The sequence below is a fragment of the Penaeus vannamei genome, chromosome 5, assembly GCF_042767895.1.
Source record: "Penaeus vannamei isolate JL-2024 chromosome 5, ASM4276789v1, whole genome shotgun sequence".
Taxonomy (NCBI): domain Eukaryota; kingdom Metazoa; phylum Arthropoda; class Malacostraca; order Decapoda; family Penaeidae; genus Penaeus; species Penaeus vannamei.
Genome location: NC_091553.1, coordinates 13,387,345 through 13,407,344, shown reverse-complemented (window position 1 = coordinate 13,407,344; position 20,000 = coordinate 13,387,345). Strand labels below are relative to the sequence as shown.

The following is a 20,000-nucleotide window of genomic DNA, read 5'->3' as shown; positions in this document are numbered from 1 at the left end:
TAAAAAAAGGATTACATAATTTGGGATTAAATGAAAGGGTGAAGGCGGTAATACAAACACGACATCAGACACATTGGGAACATGAACTATCTAATCGACCCCAATCTGGTCACTGGACGCGGGCTAGTACTCCTTCCCTCATGTTTTTTTTTTTTTTTTTTTTTTTTTAACACCCGCTGACCTGGCATTCACTTTACACCAGACATCCAGATGGGCACTAAAAATGTCTAAAACTGACACAGTCACGCCTATGGGAACGTGGGAAATGCAATCAAACTAATACGCTATTCAGATATATGTTATATACATATCCTTACTAACCCCTCCCTTCCGACCTCTGTCGGTCGCCCTGTCCGTTCGTGTCGAATCGCCGCGGCCGCTACAGGCGAGTGCTCTACCACGTCGCCTTGCAGTCCCGGAGCGTGGCCACATGCAAGGGGCTCCATCCGAGAAGGGTTGGCCAGTCATCCTGTCGGTTCGGATCCTGGGCGAAAGCGTGATGAACATTCGTCTCTATTGCTCACACGGCGCGCACTTTTTTCCTAGGAATGCCTGGCTGGATGGAGTCCCCTTCGCTTGAGTCCGTTTAACCCGTGGATTGACAGCGTTTTATTTGTGCTGGCTTAATGGAGGAAGACTTGGTTTGGCGTTTGCGACACACAAACCCAACCACTGTCAAACTAATATCGGGTAATGCGACAAAAGGTTTGCTCATATGTATGTGCATGCAGGAGTTCACAGACGGATAGGTGCACCAAAAGACGGGAGAATACGGAAGTAGAAGAGAGAGAGAGATGAATAAAAAAGACAAGAGGTGTGTATAGAAAGACAAGAGTAAAGGAACTTGTTTTTCTTGTTCTCGTGTGCTTCAAAAGGCTCAACAGAACAAAGAAAGGGCTAGTTCGTGTGGTTGGACTTTTATATCAGTACTTACCTTAAACCAAGAAGTAGAATTGTATCGACATATATTCATAAATACTGCTTAATGATAAAATATTACTTCTGTTAATATATAAGAAAAGACAAGGTCTCTAAGAATATCTTTGTAACCAGGTGTACCTATAATACAATAAGGTCATCTATTATAAGAACACTAAACAATGCGGTGGAGTAATACAAACGCGACGACTGCACACTGCTATGAAATGGGATGGGTAAATACAGCTGGGCGGAGGAGGGACTGCTACGTGATAGTTATGCAACAATGGTGGACCGAACAATGCAGGAGGATAAACACAACACTGGAATAACAGGTAAATGCAACGGTGGAAGGGAAGACACCATATTAGCCTTAGGACTGGTGACACAACAGTTGTAGGACTTGCATAAATACAGTACGGTCTGGAAGAGGCTATCCGGAAAGCCCAATGGCCGTCCCAGTTATGCTACGTGGAGGCCGGGAAACGCAATTAAAAGAACAGGAAATACTTCTCGGTTCCATTTTCTGGCCAGATGTGCAAACATTAACACTCGCTTTCCCAATTACTTGGACAATTTTCTCGCTGCACAAACACGACGAAATATGTGATTACCTAAACTTGCTAAGACTTCCAAGTTCACGTGTATCAGAAGATTAGCTTTGCCACGGACTAATGTAATACTTTTTACCAATTTGAAGCGACAAAATGCAAGATCATTTCCTACCATTTTGCTTTTGTTTTTCTTCAAATTCCGAAGCAAGCCAGTAGTCAGTTCATTTCCACACGCGCCGTGCGCACGTGCTGTTGTGGGTCAAGTTTACGCCTCGTGTCCCGCTCGGTCTTGGTGCTCCTGCCCCCCTTGTGCGGGAGGGCGCCGATTCGAGCCAGCTGATTTCCTTTTTATAACTCGCCCTTTATTCTCATACAGTTTCGTTACAACGACAAAGAGTAAATGACAAGGATTTAACAGGTAGAACTGTCTGTAGAGCTACATAGCTTGAAATTAGACTACAGCGGTTGCAAGAACTACTTATTAAAGATTTTAAGTTCTTTCTAATTGTCCGCGTCTCGTTTTTTCCAGAAATAACTGACCGCAATGCCAAGCCAAGACCACCGCGCTCCATCAAGGGACTACTTCCACGTGGGCGAGCATTCATTATGAGTTGGGGGGAGTGGAAAGCGTTAACGACCTCGTCCACGTAATGACCGTAGACGAATATCCTCGTTTTCGTTTTGCGTTCCTTCTTTATTATTTTCGGATATATCGTGCTAGGCAGGCGGATCGATCGCCCCGCGCCCCGGCCAACGGTAGAATCAAGCGTCGTTTTAGGCAGGCGCTCGTTACCCCTGGAACGTGGTTGTGCCATCCGGCTCTCGACCCCCCCCCCCCCCAGTATTGTCCGCGCTTCTCCCCCGAGTCAAAGCCATACCCTCATCCTACCCCGGCCACTCTCCTTCCCGCCCCACCCTCGAGTAACCACTCCACCTCTCTTCCGAACCTATCCTATCTGTGCATCTTATCCTACTCTTACCTGTGCGCCACATGCCCTCACTCTTACCTTCTTTCTGCATCACCTATTGTTATCAGGCCATCGCATCGCACTCACGTTATTCCCACTTCCTTCTCTCTTCCACGTCGACACTGCTTCTCTACGCAGACAAGGGACAGGTCCGAGGACATCGTAACGACGCCCAGTGCACATTCAAAACACAGACCACATATCACGCTCCGCTTAGCAAGAGAGACAGCATCACAGAAAGGACACAGCCTGTACTAGGTGCAGGTGGCTGAACAGGTGTGAAAAGCGTGCAGCTGTTGACACGTGACCATGGCGGCGCACGAATAGGAACATGGCCAAGGCGGCGGAGAACATACTAGAAGGGAAAAAAAGTTTACAGACGTTTTAGTCAGCCGCGTGATGTCGTCTGTGCGTTTGTCAGCCGGCAGAAAAGGGTAGTTTCAGGGCCTGGTGGCAGAAATGAATTGACGTGATGGCCGGGTAGCACTTGAATAGTTCGTGAGTCAACTGAACGCTGGTTGCCGTGCATAGCTCAATGTGCACTTCGTACGATATCTGTCAGCTTTGTGCATTTGCAAAGTGAAGTGAATGGAAATGGTGAGTTTTGAGGGGTGTAGGGAGAGTAAGAATCTTGAGAAGCGAATGCTACGTGAGCGAGCTGAAATGTGAGGGGAAGTGAGCAAGCCAGCTTAGAGGTGAGTGAATGCATGAGCTAGGTGATGCGGAACTCAGCCAGCTAAGAGGTGTAAGGTTGCTATATAAGCGATATTAACATGAGTAATATCTAAGCGCGTTTAGAAGGGAAGGAAGTGAGTAGCGTGAGTGGCTGAGAGGAAGATCGCAGCCGAAATGAAGGAACGAATAAGCCGCACGGACTGGACTCTCGTGTGGTGACGGCATATCACACGGAGCGGTGCGGCGGCCAGGAGAACGGCAGGGAGGTGATATTAGTGAGCATGATGTGCACATTCCCTGCACCACTCTCGAGAGCTGGTGATCACTGGACCCGTGCGAGGATCCATGCATGCAGGTGTGGATGTGTGGGTGTGGCTGCATGAGTGCGGCGTGCGTGGGTAGGAAGTTCACACTGAGCGGACATCCATCCAACATGTAACCTGGCTCTCTGCTGACAATACAGTGCGCGTACTGTCGCTTCCCTGCTCGAAACCACGTGCCTACACCATGATCTACTCGCGCCCTCAGCCAAAAGATGGTCATTAGACAAGGAGACCATTAGCGAGAGGTCGCCCAGACAGAGCTGATCACTGAGAAAGAATAACCATTAGCAGGGCTAACCCATTAAACGTATATACTCCCTCAGTGCTATCGGACGAAAGACCATCGAGGAGGAACCATTAATAACAAGAAAGCCTAGGCCTACAATGCCAAGAGAATCCAGCAACAACACTCCTCACCGCCCATCTTCCCTTTTCCTCTCCTCAGCCTCCCAAGCCCAGGCAGCCCCTCCCTTAGTCTAACTTGTAATTTTCCCCTCAGGATCACGCTGCCTGCGCTTTCCTGGAAGACCTCGAGGACCAGACGCCTCCGGGGCTTCTCACTCTCAGACACAGCCAATGCCTACTCACTCACTCTGCCGTAAATTAAAAACACGTTTTTTTCTACCTACGACTCCTGTTTTATTACAACAAAATCATGCTTATAAAAGAACTAGTCCTCCCCTTTACCCACTGTACAGTCAAGTTGCTGACAATACAATTTATCTTCGAAAGAGTGCATAAAAATAAAGTATAAATACAAATAAGATCAAACCAAAACACGAGGAGCAGGATACGCAAACATTCTCACTAATTAAACAAAAGAGACCAACTTCAGAATCGAAACCAATACCGATAAGAGAAGCGGCGTCGAAACCCGAAGCCAAAAATGTACAATCGCACATTCGGACGCAAATTCGCATCAAAGCTTCCCCACCCTGAGGGATGAGCCTCCAGCCCCTGCGAGGAACGCTCAGCCAACTAACACAGGCCTTTGAAGTGGAGGACAACCGAACTATCGAGGATCACTGGACGGATCACTTGTCACATTAACGACTGGAAACGAGCCAGCTAATAAAAACTGGAAATATAAACACATTGCTCTCACCAAGTACACGATATAGCCTATGTTACATTTGTTTTAAAATATGCCTTCCGTGACATAGCTTCTCCAGAACTGCCTTTATTATCAATATTTACCAAGTGCAGAAAAATAGTCATTCGATAGACTGGACCAAATTCATTAAAAGAAAGTTACATGCCGGGATAACTTCGAGAAATTCTTGTCATGAACTACCGGGGAACGTCTCGTCTCAGTAAATTACACAGCACTGACCTCCTTGGAACCAGGTGTAATCTAATGGAGAGCAACAGCCTACGTCACTGACTGTTATCTCAACCAGCTTCCTTTCTGCTCTTTTCTAATCAAGGGAAGACTTTTTTTTCTACAGACGCGATCAAGCACGGATTAAATTATGGAAACGGAGAGGTTTCCACCGAGCCTCATCCGTTTTGCTGAAGCTCTCGGCGCGGAAGGTTCCACCGCGACATTTACTGCAGGTAATTTGAAGGAGAGGAGGGGGCGGGGGCGGGGGGAAGGCAATTTGGTACCTGTGTCTCACTCAAGGATCTCGACTGGCGACCATTACAGCGAATCCACCGCATTATCCCAGCAGGAAATTCCACCACGTGAATAACGCCTAATTACGCAGCCCTGATGAAATTACGTCAGTTTGCATCGAACATGTTTAGCGAATGCCCGTCATTTGTCTGAGGATTCGCGAGCGGCTCGGGGTACAATTTCCCCGAAAACGGGCAATAAAGGCAGGCTCGTAATGAAGCCCAATCAACAGTAAGGTCCAGCAGGTAATAAAGTCCACCGAGCCATAAAGCCAAGCTGACAATGGCAGCCCGACCGGCGACCCTGTACAAGATGACAATAAAGGCCACCCACAAACATGGCCCGGCTAATGATTATGTACACAAGACACTCGGAACAGAACACAATTTCGGTCTCTTGGGCATGGAACTTTCCACTTTCTCACTTTGAAGTCGCACCGACTGCGGGGGCAGTATGTAGACAGGATACACAGGCTGTCAATCATCATTAGTGATCAACGTAAACCACTGATTTGTATGTATGACTGGCATGTCGCTGAGGACAAAGAGCCCATAGAACTATCAAAACCATCTTCAATTACAAAGACTAATCTTACAAAGACTAATTCTCCATATACGACTGATGTCTCTGATATTCAGAACTTTAAAACGCGCTCACAGGAACCAAGCCGCCAGCACAAGCTCCAACAGAGAAGTGTAAGGTGACACACAAAATGAAAGCATTCGAGTACGCAACACTTTCCGTGCAAACACCAAACAATTTACTCCTACAATCCAAAACAATCGAATAAACATATGTTACAGCACCTGCGCTAACATCTGGGGACTTCACTTCGTCTAGGTACACTGGGCGATAACTGCGGTGCTCCTAAGGTCTCGGACACAAACAGATACTGATCTCGCTCACTGTCATGCACTGACACAGGAGATGCTCTCAGCTAAACCGAGCAAACTTCCTTCAGATTTCTGACTCTTGACTCTCCTTTGTGAACTTAAACGTATAATCTGGAGAGATCTTCGCTGCAAAACGTTAACTACAAATTAATCATTATCTCGTAAATATCTTACTTGTCGGTATATCAACATGCAAGTATAAGCTGACCATGAACATTACCGGACATACTTTGCTCGCTCCAATTACACAACAGAACTCAGCACTCAGCCTCTACCTTGACCCAGTTTTTCTCTATCTCGCCTGAACCGCACGGATGCGTATTCCTGTTCCTCTACAGCCTTGCCCCCCCCCCCCACTACACAGACCCACACGGAGATCCACACGGCAATCCACCTCACTACTCCCACACACACTGGAGCTAACCCATACAAACAACTCATTAGGCCTTTTCACCAATCGATACCCAGCCCCGCGCCTACTCCTGCCCCTACATGGCTCTCCCGATGCGCGCCCATATGACAGAATTTCCAAGTGGTTTATATAATGCCGGGACCCTTCGCGCCTCACCTTCGCCATCCGCCTCTCCCTGCCAACTCACGGAGCTTGGCCTTGCCATGTCCACACACCTGTTTTCTTCTGTGCTGGATTCAGGCTGGCTATTGATATGTCACATTAATATATTGTGCGCGTGTGTGTGTGTGTGCGTGTGTGTGTGTGTGTGTGTGTGTGTGTGTGTGCGTGTGTGCGTGCGTGTGTGCGTGCGTGTGTATCTGTGCGTGCGTGTGTGTCTGTGCGTGCGTGTGTGAGTGCGTGCGCGCGTGTGTGTGTGCGTGCGTGTGTGTGTGTGTGTGCGTGCGTGTGTGTGTGTGCGTGCGTGCGTGTGTGTGTGTGCGTGCGTGTGTGTCTGTGCGTGCGTGTGTGTCTGTGCGTGCGTGTGTGTCTGTGCGTGCGTGCGTGCGTGCGTGCGTGCGTGCGTAGGTGTGCGTGTGTGTGTGTGTGTAGTGCGTTTCTCTTTGTGTTTGCCTGTGTCTATACCGCTGTGTCTTTCTCCGTCTTCCTGCGTGTGTCTCTTATCTGTCTTTTTCTCGGCATGTGCTCGCTCATCTACGCAATCACGTAGTCTCATTCAACACCACCTACTGCTCAATCACCGGAGTAGCCTGAATCCCAGCTTCGTACACAAATACACAATCCAGTAATCTTATCATGACAAGACCAAAGTCGAGCGCAATATGAGATACGAAAGAGAGAGAGAGAGAGAGACAAACAAGCCGCATCCCACAATATCAATTAACAACGACCCTAATGTAAATTCCATACTCCAACTCTTGAGTCTTAAAAAAAGACTTCCCGAGACAGTGAAAACGGGCAAAAATAACTTAGAAGGTTACGAAGAGAAAATAACAACAGTGCTAACCACCACAAGCCCACCACCGTTTACCGTGCCTGGTATCACCGGCGGCTAGATCAGGTGGGGGTACGACCCGTGACGTCACATGTAGCGGAGGAGGAGCTGATTACGTCATCGGGGAGGGGCGGGAGGCAGCTGCTTTGGTCAGGAAGGTCGAGGAGTGGACGAGGAAGACCAAGCAGACTAGAAAGGGTGAAAAGAAGAAGGGAGGCTGGGAGTTAGGGGAAGAGAGAGGGAAAGGAGAGAGAGAGAGAGGGAAGGGGGAAGGGGGAGAGAGAGAGTGAGAGAGAGTAAGAATTAGAAAAGGAGGGGGAGGAAAGAGGAAAGAAGAGAGGAGAGAGAGAGAGAACGAGAAAAGAGAGAGAGGCGTCAGTGACGTCACCAGTTTCGGCCTTGACCGACCTAACCAACAGAATCTTAATGGAAAATCCGCTTTCCTTTTCACAAACCCGGATATCATCTCGCATAACAGCCATCGCGAGAGCAAATCCAAGAACCCTTTCCTATAGCGACCCAAGCAGGAAACCCTCCACGACCTCCTCCTCCTTTTTCTCCTTCTCCTTCTCCTTCTCCTTCTCCTTCTCCTTCTCCTTCTCCTTCTCCTCCTCCTCCTCTACTTCTTCTTTGCTGGGAAGTCGAATTTCCCGACCGTCCACGAGCGCGACGGGGAACCTCCTCGACAATCGATACGGGGGGAGGGGGGGGGGGGGGTTCTACCGAGGCGGCGGGCGGGCGGGCGGGCGGGCGGGCGGGCAAACGGACGGACGCACCTGAAGGACGGCGCTCAAAAATCGGTGGCGACCGGGAAAGGGAAAGGTCGCCAGGAAGAAGGAAGAAAGGGTGATCGAACAACGCATTGGGAAAAAAATGGAGAGACCGCAGGAAGACGAGATAGGCGGGTGATAGCGATTACAAACATCATTAATCTGAATCCCATCTATAATAGGAGTGGGTGAAGGACATGGTAGAAGGGGAGAAGGGGGAGAGAGGGAAGGAGAGGAAGGGAGTCTTGGAGAAGAGTTAATGAGAAAAAGAGACTAGAAGATGGAGAGGGGGAGTGGAAAGAGGAGGAGGAAGAGGGGGAGATGGAGGGAAAGAGGGAAGGACAAATGGAGAGGTAGGAAAAGAGGAAGGGGAAAGGGGCAAAAAGAGAAAGGAGACGGGAGGGAAAGATGGAGAGGAGAGAGTGAAAGAGAGAGAGACAGAGAGAGAGAGCGAGAGAGAGAGAGAGAGAGAGAGAGAGAGAGAGAGAGAGAGAGAGAGAGAGAGAGAGAGAGAGAGAGAGAGAGAGAGAGAGAGAGAGAGAGAGAGAGAGGATTAACGGAAGTGCGTCAATATGAGTGTGTGGAGTGCAGTCGCCTGTTTATCTATCTGGTACTGATTACTTGTCAACGCCGATGTCGAATGCCTGCCCTAAGAGCATCACAGTATCCTTATCTCGACACCAAAGAGCCCATCGTCCGCGGAGCACCGTGTGATGGGACGGAAGGGATGTCAGGCTCGGCCCCCGGCCAGCCTGCCCCTCCCGGATCCATCTCACCCGGGGACGCAGCCTCCAAGTGAGACTCCGCAGGCATTCGGGGGAGGGACAACACGCGACCGGGAGCCCGAGGGCGGTTCCAGATGTAAGCTGATGCAGGTAATCGCTGTGGGATAGGGGTGGGGGGTGGGGGGGGGGCAAGTGGCAAAGAGTGGCGAAGTAATATCTGCCCATGCAAGACTCTACGCCGCACATCACGACCGTGGAACCGCAGCCGTAACAGAGTAGAATTCAGTGGGCCGCCAGACAGCGCCGAGACAAAAAGCCGACTGAACCTACCCGAACGTCGAGAGTAACGAGAAAGAGGGAAGGGCTCGGATTCATCCACGACGGAGAAGGAAGAACAATACGCCGTCGTCCTCGAGTCGCACGGGGGGTTGGAATCGGCCCGGCGCACTTTCAGCACGGGCAGACGTTGTGTGCGCGCCTGCAGTGTTGTTGGTGCAGCTGGGAAAACCAATGCAGAACGCCCTGTCCCCCAACGACTGCCCTCGCCGACACAGCTGTGCGGGGCCGTCAAAGGTGCTACAAAGGAAGACGCAGCGCACCTTGACACAATGACGCTCGCGATTCCCTCCCTCCGCACGCGGAAAGGAAACTGGGAATGACACATTACTATTCTTATAAGGATGAATGTAGGTGTGCATGTCTCCTGGATTACATATAAGGGCACTGAAAATAAATGTGAAGTGTGTGTGTGTGTGTGTGTGTGTGTGTGTGTGTGTGTGTGTGTGTGTGTGTGTGTGTGTGTGTGTGTGTGTGTGTGTGTGTGTGTGTGTGTGTGTGTGCGTGTGTATGTGCGTGCGTGTGTGCGTATGAGAGAGAGAGAGAGAGAGAGAGAGAGAGAGAGTGTGTGTGTGTGTGTGTGTGTGTGTGTGTGTGTGTGTGTGGGTGTGTGTGTGTGTGTGTGTGTGTGAGCGAGTGCGGCTGCGTGTAAAGTGAGAGAGAAACTGTGTGAGTGTTTGTAGGTATGTGTATGTGTATATGTGTATGTGTACATGTGTATGTGCATATGTGTATGTGTTAGTGTATGTATGAGTGTGCGCATGCGTGTATGTGCGTGTGTGCGCGTGCGTGCATGTTTCACTTCCCTTCAGTGTTGTGCAACAACTCAACGACCCATCCTTTTCTGGACGCAACCGCCTGGAACTTCCATCGGCGAGAGAGCTCCTACAGAACTCCGAGCGACTTCTAATACTATCCTGGACTCCTAGGAGGCTCCTACATGCAATGCATCACAACTGCCACAAACAGCTGGATATGCCATCCGCTTCTACGAGACTTTTAGAGCGCAGAGAACGTAGCAGAGAGGAGTAGCCGGGTGGAGGATGCTGCCCACTTACATTTGTGACTGAGGCTTGGTATCTGGCTTCTTGCGTTTCTTGGACACGGCCGGGGTCGGGGAACTCATCTTGACCCATGCCGGGTCCTGCACACACGGGCCCAGCCTGCAACAAAAATAAAATGATTAGTGGAGGTCTTTACAGCCATGTGCGTCGTATTACTCTCATGCCGCTTCTGCAGCAACGGACAAGCCATACCCTTAAATAATAGACAACTTCAGAAATCACAATCGCTCGCAATTAGCCAAAAGCAAACAAATTAGTTCACAAGATTCCTAAGCACACTGCGTATAACTGAAGTGCAGACAAAATTCCTGGTGAGCGTATCCTGCCGAATCCCACACCCGAGGCCGATCCCATCGTATCCGGCGTCAACCCTCATTAGCTTTATCTTCCACATTTATCCATAAACAGTAATAAACCCGCTGGCAACTCCTCCCGAGACATCAGTCAAGGCGGCCCTTCAGCGCTCGCACATTACCCGCCCTGCCGCGCTTGATAATCTTTCCAGAGCTGAGGTTCAGTTGTCGGTTCGGGTGACAGGCGGCTGCTTGCACGTGTCGCCTCCAAGACAAGCAAAATACCCCCCCCCCCTCCAACATGCCTGACGCCTCCCCTTCATCCGCCGACCGCCGCCCGGGACGAGACTCGCCTCCGTTACACCGCGGGTAATTGTGCGACACACACGGCCCGAACGTAATTTTCGCGTCATTAACGGAAGCGCGGTCGTACGGCAGTTCCCGCCTCGTCCCGACAACGCTCCTCGTGGATTCGATTCTACGTCCCTCGCAGCAGATACAGGCACTAAACAACAAGATGAATCTTTCCCGCTAGATAGCAACAGGTTCGCAAGCTCATATTAATTTCCGCTGTGGGAGCGAGCTCGAATGTGCAGCGTTGCATGTTACACGGGAGTTACTCGTTCGACTCATCTCGAAGGCTTCCCCCGGCTCCTCCGACGTCGTCCCTTGCCAAGTCGCTTAATGGAGTCGCAAGGAATCAGAAAGACCATCGGAAAGACTCGATTCGATGACGTCGTCGTTTCGCCCTCGCTTGGTGACGCTGCGTTACTGTTCTCGATTCTGCCGACTGGCAAAACAACTCTGCGATTGCAGTCTTCTCAACACTAAACAAACCTTTTCCTGCAATACCTCATCATGAACTCGACGCAAGCTCAGCATCATAATGTGAGCATTACTTGCAACACACCAAGAGTTGCATTTTCCTGCAGTGATATTAACATAAAATAACAGCGATACTCCAGGCGGACGAGTTCTCAGTTCCCTAACAACAACGCTCCCTATGAGACCACCAGCTGGTTGTCTTCATTACTACAGCTCTGGCGTTGAGAGGGTCTCCCCTGCTATCAACCCGCCCTCCCTCCTTTTCAATTCGAAATTTTCAAAAATATAGAATATAGAATTATTGTCACGTTGCCTGTTTATAATAATAATAGCAACAGTAATAATAATAATAATAATAAGAATGATAATAACGATGATGATAATGATGGCCTTAATGATAATGATAATAATGATAATAATAATAATAATTAAAATAACAATATTAATAATGATAATGGTTATCAAAATAATAACAATAATAATAATAGCAACAATAATAATAATAACAAAAACAATAACAATTGATATCATTACTATTATCATTATTATTACTAAGAATAAGATTAATAAAATCACAACAATAACAATAATAATAATAGCAGCAGTCCGTTCTTCAGACCCGCATCACCTGGCTGTCACTTTCCACCGCTCCAAGTGACGTGGCGGATCCGACCTCGGGCTGTCGTAGACTGTAAGAACCCACCAATTTGGCTAATTGCTCTATACGTACTGGTAATTTGTGCCCACTGTCTCTTGAGTATATTATGAAGTCTGATTATTTTAATTTATAGTCTAATATTAATGTATAATCAAGAGTAATGAATCTACGCCCAATTCGGACACAGGGCAGACTGACATATTTAAAAGCAAGACTGGCGAAGATGACTACTCGGCTCTGCACGTGTTCCTTGTGATGACGAGTGGAAGATCTTTATGATTTAATAATACTAACACTTGCAAATTACGACACTCATTTTCTGAAATCTAATATAGATGATGACCAAAACATGCAGCACTTCTCTGCGCACACACTGTGAAATAAGGCGGAACAGAAGCAACACGCGATACGAAAGTGTGCACGTGGACACAGCACGTATTGCTGGGCGGCGTCCACGTGTACTCTGGACGGACGCAATTCCACTCGGAGCTTTGGAGGACACGCCTCCTGCGATTTTACTGCACCTACATATGCCCTGTCTTTTGTATCGGAAGTGTGCAACATGACGCGTATATTGCTGTTGGTTGAAAATAGTTTTAAGATGGGAGGCCTGAAGACGCTGCCTATCGCCAAGCAGGGCTACCACACGGCCACACCGACCACCACCTGTTACAGTCCTGCCGCAGCTGCCGCTTCACCTCACCTCGCCCCTACCTTCCTGCTACAGTACGGCTCCCTTCCTCGTCTTCACCTCCCTGCTCCTCTCGCCACATGGGAGACAGGAAAAGGTAAATAAATAAATCCCTGAGGGTACGTTCGGGGGACGCACGGAGATGGATCAACGGATGAATGGGGAGTCTGGAAAAATTTTGTATGCACTTAAGCAAGTTGATTCCAATATATTTTAATGCGCTTTCACATACTGACGTTAAGTGCAGGGGCATGTAGATGCATGAGTGCAAGTAGGTGCGGAAGAGGGACAAGAGTGGCAGCATGTTGAGCAACCACTTTCAGAAAGGCTTTGAAACTCACTCACATCCTAGATCTTATTAGCCGCTCTCAGTCTACTTTTGGATCTCTTGGCGTCTGTCCGCTTCGAAAATGAGGCGGACTCCACTGGCGACTGTTCTCAAATCGTATTGAGCAAAAAGGATGAAGGGAGCAAACGGGAAGAAGGGGAGGGGGCGAGAAAGGGAGATAGGGGGGGAAAGAGGGTGGAGAGGGAGAGAAACAGAGGGAGGGAGGAAGGAAGGGAGAGAGAGAGAATAGGGAAATTGATAAAAATAACAAAAATCAAGAAAAGGGAAACTATAGAGGACAAAGAGAGATAGAAATCAAATACAGTGAGACCCGGAGAGGGAGAGAGGAGGAAGGTGAGGTGAGAAGGAAAAATTGGAGAGGAGAGGGAGGAAGGAAGAAGGGAAGGGAAAGGATGAGATGGGAAGGAGAGAGAGAGAGAGAGAGAGAGAGAGAGAGAGAGAGAGAGAGAGAGAGAGAGAGAGAGAGAGAGAGAGAGAGAGAGAGAGAGAGAGAGAGAGAGAGAGAGAGAGAGAGACCGAAGTTAATTAAATATATCAACTAGACACATCGGAACATCCATTCCTCCATTGAGAAATATAAACAAAGCCTTTTAATCAGTGACAATTATAAACTTTCGCATCAGCGTTATTTTACACATCCACATTATTTTCACCGAAGAGAGTATTGCCTGCCACTGCTTGTTCAAAATTCATCCACATTATTTTCACCGGAGAGAGTATTGCCTGCCCCTGCTTGTTCAAAATTCAGAATTTCCCATAATCCTTAGCATGATACAAAAAAATGCGCATAAATCGCGGTTGCAACTGCTGTGCATTTCGCATACTGGAACGCCCGTGTTTGTGCCATCAGCATCTCATACCGCATTTCCCGGGGGTGAAGCGAGACAGTTGCTCCGGCTTCCTAATTTCTTCCAGTCACTGTATCTTGCCATGCCAGTCCACCTTGGAAGGAGCGTGTGACTGATACAGGCAAGACTTTGTGAGTGGATTCATTTGTCCAGCTGTCTACCCTGTCTTCTGAGAACGTGTGATCTTTCCAGTCGGCGTCAATGTCTGTCAACCGGCTGTCTACTCAGTATCCTGGCGTTTCGCACTGGTTGCGAGGCTTTATGTCACATTCAGGCTTGGCCTTAAGCTGGGCTATTGTCTGTCTCGGGTCTTTTTGTCTCGCGTTTCCCTTTCTTCTCGTCAACGAAGTCCGACCTCCTCTACTTTCGCTCGGAAATTCACGACTTCGTTCCCGATGGGTTCCCCTGCTAAAACCGCCGAATAATACAAATCAAACTGAATCGAAATAGTCTTCTCTAAAAATAGGTAATTCTTTTGAAAGCTGCGCCAGGCTCGGTGGGGGTGGCCATATATACACGAGTTAGTGGTTCCTTGCCTGGTTGACGCTCCGCAACGCACAACCACACTTCAACATGCATAAAGTAATGCGGGAACCATTTCGGTTAACCTACTAACGATGCAGTGTACTATTATGTAAGGGGGATAATCCAATACCAAAAACAAAAGTAATAATAAACCTGGTTCTAAAAATAGATAGCTTATGACCCACGACCACAGTAGAGAAAAATAAATCGAACTCGCCGTTTGGCAACACTTCAGACCCCGGATGGATCTAGCAAGAGTTGCCACATCTCGCCTTTCCTTCTCGGTCACGTAGGCTATTACAAGCCACATTCGCCATTATCAGCTATTATTCTACTTTGCCTCTACACCGATACCTAGCAGGAAATCGCTCTAAAATTGCTGTAATACAAATGAAAAACAAATAAAACAGACTTGTGGCACTCGACAAAACAAAAGGATATACATTTACATAAAATTCTCCAGACGGTGCCAAGTGCTCAATTTAAAAATTACTTTGGTAGCCGATCCGAGGAAACAATACATCCGAATCCGTGAATTCCTCTCTGCAATTGCATACCATGCAAAACAATCACATTAAGAATAGGGTATTTAGCATTCATGCTTATTCGTACAAAATAACGCTAGTATAAAAGCTGCAACACACTCGACACCAGAAAAAATGTTTGCAAAGTGAGAAACTCTAATAACAAATATTTCCCTGATCAATTGTATGGGACATACAGTTAGTTATTCACGACTGTAATCTTGGCACTGTACCCGATGTGTTTGTTTATCAATAACGAGAGGCTGATGCAGAAAATCTACAAATCTCCGAGAACCCACACACATCCATGGAGCAACAAGTATGGGCGGAACATTTCGGAAACGTTCCATTGCGAGCCCAGGATTATTAACGCCACGATTAATCCTCCACCAAGTACAAAACCGTTGCAAAGGAGGGAGTGTATGGGGAGGGGGGGGGCGTAACTGTGATGAATGATGATGAAACTGGCGAGGTGGTCATGACGAAGGCGGGAGCGCAAGTGGCGTTGGCTGAGGGGCAGTGGTAGTGGCGGCCGGGGTGAAAGTGGAGGCTTGAGGCGAGGAGGTGGTGGTCGTGAGAGTATTTATGGTACTCGTCGTGAAGAAGGCTTTGGGTTGTGGTTGTGGGGAAGTTCGTGGCCGTGATGAGGCTGGTTATGATGACGGTGATGGAGTAAAGGAAATAGCACGGTGCATGAAAACACCTATTCGCTTCTGCTTTGGGATACAGTTCTTTTCCAGAAGAAAAAAAAATAAAAAGTCGATTAACGCGTGTGCTCGCGACCACGAAACGACGCGATACGCCCCGACACAAACAAACATACACACACGAGCTACTAAAATAGCAGGACGTGAGTCAGTACCCGCACCTTCCAAACAACAACGAGCACGTACCCTCAACGTCACCAGCTCTCCTCAGGACAATCCAGAAATAGACGTTAAACTTACAGAACACATAAACTGAATTCGATTTATTCTTTGACTGAAACCCCTAGGCACATGAGCTAATGCTGCATATCGACGCAATACCGGATGCCCCTTCCCTCGCTGCAACCAAAGTTTGGTGGAAGGGGTGCGAGTCCGGAAGACTGACGGCAGAAGAGGGCGCTTGCACCGTCCCCTCAGCGCTTGCTGGTTTGCACTTGACCCAGTGGCACCGTCCCTTCTCTCGCGGTGCCACAGCGGACTCATCATGTGTGTCATGAGAAACCACTTCGGGGATCTTTAGAAGCCCAGCGGCGTTGCAACTGGCATATTACCCACGTCCTGCCACTTCCCTTCCGACAACCTAGCAGTGAACGTACCTGATCAATGCATCCATGGCTTAATAATCCTTTCGGTCTGATGTAATTCCCAAGGTAATTCCCTTGTTGGTCCGTCACTCTAACAAGCACTACAACTTTTCAGTTTCTGATCGACAACTTATAAAAACACTGAAGGACATGACCGACGCAGCTGCACGCAAGAGAACACACATCCGCAGCGGGACGCACACTGCCAGGCCTTCCACGGTCTGAGGCACAACCCTCATTCAACTGAACTTGACCTACTGCAGAGCCCGGACAGAGCTAGAGACACAGCGGGATGATGAAACGCGTATAAACCGTCGACGCACACGTCAACTGGTTCACAGGAAAGTTAACAAACACGGCGGGTCCAGCCGTATGCTTCCTCTGGCACTAACTGGGTCAACCGACCGACATTCACCTTTCCACTAAATCTGTATGTCAAATGTGGCACAGGTGCAGCTAAATTAAGTGCCTAAGCTGTCTAACAGAAAGGAGTAATATTTTGTTGATATTCAAATGTAAATAACCTACTTCGACATGGTTGTAAACGCACCAACCGTGATTTAATTTTGGTCTCTTTACTCATGATCATGTATTTCGCCAACATACTTCATTAACCTTGTACATGCAAAGTAAAAGCTCACAAACTGCACTTCTATTCAGATGCAACCCAAGAACATTTTCTCTTGAACTGCTACCTCAGCTTCATAGCCTCCTCTTTTACCTATCTCATTCCCCTCTTCCCTTCCTTTTCTTTTTCACTCCTTCCCTCCCTACTCTCACCCTTCTTTCATCTCTTTCATCTCTTTCATCTCTTTCATCTCTTTCTTTCTTTCTTTCTTTCTTTCTTTCTTTCTTTCTTTCTTTCTTTCTTTCTTTCTTTCTTTCTTTCTTTCTTTCTTTCTTTCTCTTTCTCTCTCTCTCTCCTGAGGTGGCAAGCCTCAGTATCAACACAAAAATTTATCTGATAGTCATTATCGCCCCCACCTACTAACAACATAATTACATAACGGACATGACGTCACGCAGAGAATGGGTTTTTAGAAGAGTGCAGTAACGCGGAAAGACAAAAATACATCAGAACTTCCCCTACAAGGTAACACCGGAACTTAACCATCGCTTTTTGTCCATTTAACACGCCACGTCCCGCAACAACGCGAATAATCGTGTCAATGTCGGTTCTCACATCTCGACTGGGCCACTTAATCAGCGCCGATAAAGACCACATCGAATCGACCGACTTCCTATCTACTAACCCCTGCGTGCAAACCACGAATCTGCTTGCAATATCTTCCTTCTCCTTCCCCTCAGAGGCAGCCAGGTACCTTCCTTGTTTGCTTAGTTACCAGCCCTGTTTAGCCACGTACGTCTGTGTAAGTGCTTACCCGCCTGTCTGTTTCCCTGTCTACTTGATTTGTCTAGCTTAAGTACGTCATACTACCCGCGCAAAAGGACCCACGCTTCTCAACTGCGAATAAAACCCAATGTCTGTTTCAAGCGACCGCCACTGAGGCAAAGGGGACATGCTATGAGAAACATGAGTGAAAGGGCCGCAGACGGGAAATGAAAGTCCAGATGGCCTCTCGATGGCGTAGAGAAAGACAAATTGCAAGGAATGAAAAGAAAAACAAAATTAAAAGAAACAAATGCTTAGGAAATGAAAAAAATAGTGTTGACGAAATAAAAACAAAATAATAGTTTTCCAAAAATTATGTAAAAAGCATAATTTATTTATATAAACCTTTCCGATTCGCTTTCCCGAAACACATAGTAACCCTTATCTTATCGACTTGGCATCAGAGACCCTTACATGTTCTCTCTTCTCATCTCTAACCTCCTGACTGATTCTTTGGTTGCGGGCTATCAGACGGATTTTCATAGGTAATTTAAATCTACAATAAATTGCTATCATATAAAGACTGTGCGTGCGTGCGTGCGTGTGTGTCTCCATGATTTTGTTTACTATGTATATAGCAACCAACTGCTTACATGAAAAGCGACGGCTTACACGTAATCTCGATACAAAAATTCTAAACAATAAAAGCGTCTTAATGCGGCCTCTGTCAGGTATGCGTAGCGCCTGTGGTGCAGCATACTGATCAGCTGACAGCACGCTCCATCAGATATCCCGAGCAACGCACCTCTCCCTCCACCCCCTCTCTCGCCAGCCAGCCCCTCACACACTTCCGCCTATTTCTACATCTACACTGTCCTTCCACACGCAAGGACCCACTGCCGATAGGCGAGCCCCCTTTAGAGCTTCTCGTATCCTTATCGCCCATTATCAGCGCCTTTTCATCGCTTTTCCTACCGATTTGTCCTGAGCATTCCTACCGGTTTCTTCCCAGAGAGCGCTCTCCTCCTCCGCGCGGTCACCCGAGCCCGCACTGAACCCTACTGGGATGCCATAAAGCTACTCCAACCTATCATCGCCTTCCCGCATGATCCTCTGAAGGGCAAAGGTTAAGTCCTCCGCAAACACGCGATCAATCGCAACTTCTGCACTTATGCCGCCGTGCACGAGAGCAAAACTCCCTAATCTCATACACATCCTCGCCGCGAAAGGGAACTACAGCCGGCCAATTACGTCACCTGGGGAGCGCGTCCAAGCAGCCGAGCGCCCGCACCACGCTTCGTTGAGATGGGCACCTGTCGCCCGCACACACGAAGCTAAATCAATCGAGTCGGCAGCAGCGCCTTGTGAGTTTCCTCTTTCCCATTTCCGGCGGCGGCGGCGGCGGTGCTGGCAGCGGTAATGGCTAACGGACCGTCCGCCTCCCGCTGCCGCCACTACCGACAGCCTTTGAACCTTCACAAAACAAAGCGTCTGGGAAACCCGTTTTCAAAACTATCCACCATACGGGCTATTTGTGTAAGAATGGTAGAGCTGAAGTGCTTGCATGCGTCTACATGTGTGATTGAAACGTAATTGTTTCGGGGAAGTAATTTATTTAGGAACCTTCCTGGTCTTTTTCTTCCCCACCATCACTCCATGAAACACACTGGAGTCTCAACGAATCATTGATCGAGAGAGATCGCCACAACCCGCGACATCAACTGCCTATAGGTTATTTCCCCGAAATAACCAACACCTGATTGCTTATCCTTATCTTTCCTACAACCGACACAACACGTAACTATTCAGACCCATCCTTACAAAGAATGCCAAATCGTCGCTTTAAATCTGATCCCTATAGGCCCGTTATCTCCAGTGCTATTGTCATGGTAATCAATGCCTATCGCCGCCCACGTCACCAAGGAGCCCCAACCTGGAGAACACCTGCGACATGGTAACCAAAAGTGCCGCTCCTCGCCATAACCAATTATTCATCTAACACTTAAGCACTTAATCACCAACTCAATCCCTTTACCCATGCCGTCAACCAAGACAAAAAATATTAATTTCTAAACACAAAGTCTAAACTTAGACGTCAAGTGCAAGCATCGCCTGTCCTATTTTGTCACTCTACTCCCAAAAGTAATAAGCCAGAACTGCAAGACTAAAAATTAATGGCTACGTATCAAGAACGAATGTATCTCTCCTTGCCTACATGAGGTTCATAGGCTTTGTTTGCAAGCGTTCGATATTAATGATCATAATGCACTTAAGTTTGGATGATGGCAAACTAACAGAGATCTAACAGCTGTTACACATGTGTTTCGGCCCTCACTACTCGCTCCATTCGACAGCTGCCCGCGTGAACAGCTGCGCACACAGCACCGTACACGGCCAATCTTCCTTTCCTCTC

The 20,000-nt window shown here is 48.0% G+C and overlaps 1 protein-coding gene across 1 annotated transcript in view; it reads right to left on the bottom strand.

Moving 5' to 3' along the window:
• Window positions 1-20,000, bottom strand: part of LOC113808515 (nuclear receptor coactivator 2) — a gene marked incomplete in the record, with an annotated part of 157,885 nt that overhangs the window by 97,288 nt on the left and 40,597 nt on the right. The window contains 1 exon segment of the mRNA XM_070121901.1: window positions 10,245-10,349. Within this exon segment, the coding sequence (XP_069978002.1) occupies window positions 10,245-10,349 (105 nt within the window).